Source organism: Chelonia mydas, chromosome 14 (genome assembly GCF_015237465.2).
Source record: "Chelonia mydas isolate rCheMyd1 chromosome 14, rCheMyd1.pri.v2, whole genome shotgun sequence".
NCBI lineage: Eukaryota > Metazoa > Chordata > Testudines > Cheloniidae > Chelonia > Chelonia mydas.
In genome coordinates, this window is record NC_051254.2 from 39,617,413 (window position 1) to 39,621,924 (window position 4,512).

The following is a 4,512-nucleotide window of genomic DNA, read 5'->3' on the forward strand; positions in this document are numbered from 1 at the left end:
GGCTCTTGTCCATTTGCAGAGCAGCGATTATTTTCCCTTAGCTGCAGGATGGTGTTTCTGGAGTGGGCGGAGCAGTTCTCTTCCCAGCACTGCCGAGAAGCATGCATAGGGCACCCCAGACTTGTTACAGCACCATCTGTTTCACAGCGAGGGACACAGCGGCAAAGACAAGTGTCTCGCCGTGTCAAGTGGAGAGTGGCTGAACTGGGGATGGAACCTGGGAGTCCTGGCTCCCAGCCTGCCCCTTGCTCGAACCACTAGACCCCATTCCCCTCCCAGAGCTGGGGGTAGAACCCGGGAGGCAGACAAAGTAAAAGGTAAAAGAAGCAACAACTTGTATTTTAAAAAAAATTGTTTTCTCAGATCGCACAAAAATCAAAGATACAAAAATACTTTGTCAGCTTCGGGTTAAGACCAATACATTAAAAAAACCCAGCGCTTAAAAATAAAGGTTCCTGGTTAAGGCATTGGTGTAAGGCTGGGGTCCCCTCCCAGAGCCAGGAATAGAACCCAGGAGTCCTGACTCCCAGTTTCATGCCCAGCCCAGAGCGGTCACAGCCTCCTGCATCAGAACAGGGAAACCATAAAACACAAGACTTGGAGACCAAGTGTCTCAGGACTGACCCAAAGCCCAGCCAGATCTTCCCATTGACTCCCATGGGCTCTAGATCCAGCTCTAAGTCCAGTTAAAATCTCCCCCTGCTGAGACGCAAAGACTGGGGTTCTGGGGACAGAAGAAGCCGCTCCCTCAGCCCCCATCCCTAATGTGCCTCAATTCAGACCTCTGATAACTACTGAGGCCTCCAGCAAGGGGGCGCAGAGGTGCCTAAACTGAACGGTTGGGGCCAGGATCCCCATCAGTTTGATTCATAGGGCGCAGGTAGGTGGGAATGGCTTTTGGTTACTAGCGAATGGAACCGGAACCGGCGCCCCAAGAGGAGAAAGGCTCGGTATCCCATGCCTCAATCCCCTGAGCCAGCCAGTTTCCCTGCCCTGGGGCTGGATTGGAGCTGGCGCCCCCTAGAGGGGAAAGGCCCCATGTCCCATTTACCGCACCCCTGAACTGGCCGCTCCCCGATAAAGCATCTGTCCCAGTGTGTTACTAAATTAAGCACAGATTTATCATCATTTTGTTTAAAAAAAAACAAAACATTTTCAGAGAATCTTTTTGCAGCCACAGCTGCGGATTGAAACAAAACACACTGGGTAAAGCAGCCGGGTAAAAGCCAGGGGTCCTGACTCCAAGCCCCAACCCAGCCCTCTGACCATGAGACTCCCCTTCCCTCTCAGAGCTAGGGATAGAACCCAGGAGTCCTGACTCCCAGCCTCCCCTGTTCTAACCCACTAGATCACATGCCCCTCCCAGAGCTGGGGCTCGAACCCAGGAGTCCTGACTCTCAGCTCCCACCCTGCTGTAACCACTAGACCCCACTCCCATCCCAGAACTGGGAATAGAACTTAAAACCCTATGAGAGGAGACTGGGATCTAATGGTTAGAGCAGGGACCAGGACTCCTGGGCTCTACCCCCGTCTCTGGGAGGGAGTGGAGCCTCGTGGTTAGAGCAGGGACTGGGTTGGTTTGCAAGCTGCTGCGGATGCTAGGCACTCAGAAGTGATAATCCTACAGTAACTAGTGCAGGGTTTTTGACCTAAGGGCATCAGTGCATGGCAGAGACCCAGGCCCTGGCCCCTCAGCTCTCCTTGCCAGCCGCAGGGCCATTGCGGGCCAGCAGGTCCCCATAGGCCGCCTCCTCGCGGGAGAAGACCAGGAATTTCTTGTCGAGCTGGGCACGCAGGTAGAGGTAGTCCTGCTGGTCCAGGCTGTGCCCGCAGCTCAGGTAGGTGGTGAAGAGGCCAGCCAGCAGGAGGCGATCCAGAGACAGGCAGGGCACGGCCCACAGCACCAGCAAGAACTCCAGGTAGACGGGGTGGCGAAGGTGGGAATAGAGCCGCACGGCCCGCACGGACTTCAGCGCCAACGGGTCCCCCATGCCCAGGCAGTGGTAATAAACCTGGGGGGCAGGAGGAGAGGTTAAGGGCAGAGTTGAGACCCCCCCAGATCTGAGGCTGGATTGGAGCCGGCGCCCCCTAGAGGGACAAGGTCCCGTGTCCCATTCCCCATCCCCCTGAGCCAGCCAGTCCCCCAGCCTGGGGCTGGATCAGAGCCGGCGCCCCCTAGAGGGGAAAGGCCCCTGTCCCATTCCCCATCCCCCGAGCCAGACAATCCCCCCCGCCCGGGTTGCAAGGAGACTGAGGTACCTGTTTGACTCCCATGAGCTCAGCATAGTCGAAGATGAGGGTGACGCTGAAGATAACCAACCAGGCGATGAAGTGCAGGATGAAGCAGATGAGCGGGACCCAGGTGTCCCAGGGCTCCGTGCAGGCGTTCCAGAGCAGGGGGCCATGCCGGACGGGTTGCCAGTACCGCATCAGCAGCTGTGGGGGTGTCCCATTAGAAATAGTTCTGACAATGCCCCCCCCAGCCCTGACCTGCAGCCCCCTGCTATTCCAGCCCTGGGCTACCCCCAGCCCCCTGCTATCTCAGCCGTGGGCTCCCCCACAGCTGTGCCTGTGCCCCTCACTCCCGACCCGCAGCCCCCGGTGGTACCTGGAGGGCCAGGGCGGTGCAGAAAACGTAGAAGGATCTCTGCAGCACCCCGAAGCAGCTGGTGGTCCAGCGCTTGACCAGCGCGGTGGCCATGAGGCTATGCTGCAGCACGAAGAGTGCCACCAGGCCCAGGTCCGTGGCCAGGGGCCACAGCACCCCAGGGTCCCGCAGGGCGGCCCCCCACTCCACGCTGGGGGTGACCTCTGCAAAGGGGAAGATGGGGATTAATGGGGGGCAGAACGTACCGAGCGAGGAGTCACCCATTTGGCTCCCGCATAGGGCACTGCTCCCTCTCCCACACCCAGTTCCCTCTTTGCTCCCCAGCTCCCAACCTTGGCCTGATCCCCAGCAGGGCCCATGTCCCACCCTGACAGCCCTCCCCTCCTAGCTCCCCCCAATCCCGTCTTGTCACCATTCTCCCCTTACCCACCCCAAACTCACTCCCCCTCCCACTGGGCCCCTCCCAACCCCCTGATTGGGATGGATTTCCCCCAGGATCCACCCCACCTTGAGGGGCTTCCCTCTGGGTGTCCTCTGTTTATCACTCCCACCCCGGGTCTCCCCTCCTAACCCTCTCCCGCCCTGGGTCGTCTCTAGGGATCCGCCTCCCCCCAGTCTCTCCTACCGACCCCCCATCTCCCTCTAGGTCTCTCCTACCAACCCCTTTTGCCCCAGGGCCTCCTCTAGGGCTCCCCCTCCCTTCTGAACCCCCTCCCGCCCTGGGTCTTCTCTAGGGCTCCCCCTCCCTTTCCAACCCCCTCCTGCCCTGGGTCTTCTCTAGGGATCCGCCTCCCCCCAGTCTCTCCTACCAACCCCCTCTGCCCCAGGGCCTCCTCTAGGGCTCCCCCTCCCTTCCCAACCCCCTCCGGTCTCCCCCTAGGTTTCTCTTACCAACCCCCTCTGCCCCAAGGCCTCCTCTAGGGCTCCCCCTCCCTTCCCAACCTCCTCCCGCCCGGGATCTCCTCTGGGTTCCCCCTCCTCTGCCAACCTCCGGGGTCCCCGCTAGGTCTGGTCTCCCCCCACCCAACCCCCTACCCCCAAGTTTCTCCCTAGGTCTCTCCTCTCAACCCCCCCGCCATCTCTCCCCCCAGCTCTATCCCCCGGCACCTCCCTCCTCCTCCTCTCCCCTTCCGCCCCGGGTCCCCCCCCGGCCCCGGCCCCGGCCCCACGCACCCGGCCGCCCCCCGCCGGGCAGCACGGCGCGCAGCGAGGCGAAGCGGATCAGCTCCACGCCGGTGCCGAAGGTGAAGAGGAAGCTGCCCAGGGCCGGGACCAGCAGCAGCAGCGAGGCCGCCATGGCAAGCAGGGAGCCGGGGCGGGGCCTCCGCTTCTCCCGCCGCCCGGAGAGTCCCGCCCCGGCCCGGGGAGGGGCTTCCCCCGGGAACCTCCCCAGTGACCCGCCAGGCCGCGGAGGGGCTTCCCCGGGATTCCCCTCCCCAGTGACCCGCCCCGGCCGGGGGAGGGGTTTCTCCTGGGATCCCCTCCCCAGGGATCCGCCCCGGCCGGGGGAGGGGTTTCCCCAGGGATCCCCTCCCCAGTGATCCGCCCCGGCCGGGGGAGGGGATTCCCCTGGGATCCCCTCCCCAGTGATCCGCCCCGGCCGGGGGAGGGGTTTCCCCAGGGATCCCCTCCCCAATGACCCGCCCCGGCCGGGGGAGGGGTGTCCCCAGGGATCCCCTCCCCAGTGACCCGCCAGGCCGCGGAGGGGCTTCCCCGGGATTCCCCTCCCCAGTGATCCGCCCCGGCCGGGGGAGGGGTTTCCCCTGGGATCCCCTCCCCAGTGATCCGCCCCAGCCCGGGGAGGGGTTTCCCCAGGGATCCCCTCCCCAGTGACCCGCCCCAGGCGAGGGAGGAGTTTCCCCAGGGATCCCCTCCCCAGTGACCCTCCTCTAGGGGGAAGGGGC

General features: G+C 63.0%; 1 protein-coding gene across 1 annotated transcript; it reads right to left on the reverse strand.

Moving 5' to 3' along the window:
- Nucleotides 1–318: 318 nt before the first annotated feature.
- NRM (nurim) lies at nt 319–4,004 on the reverse strand. Its single transcript, XM_037913709.2, has 4 exons — nt 3,782–4,004; nt 2,609–2,811; nt 2,260–2,436; nt 319–2,012 (listed from the first exon to the last, which is right to left on the reverse strand). The coding sequence occupies exons 1-4, from the start codon at nt 3,903–3,905 to the stop codon at nt 1,692–1,694; spliced, it is 825 nt and encodes a 274-aa protein (XP_037769637.1). The 5' UTR covers nt 3,906–4,004; the 3' UTR covers nt 319–1,691.
- Nucleotides 4,005–4,512: the final 508 nt, after the last annotated feature.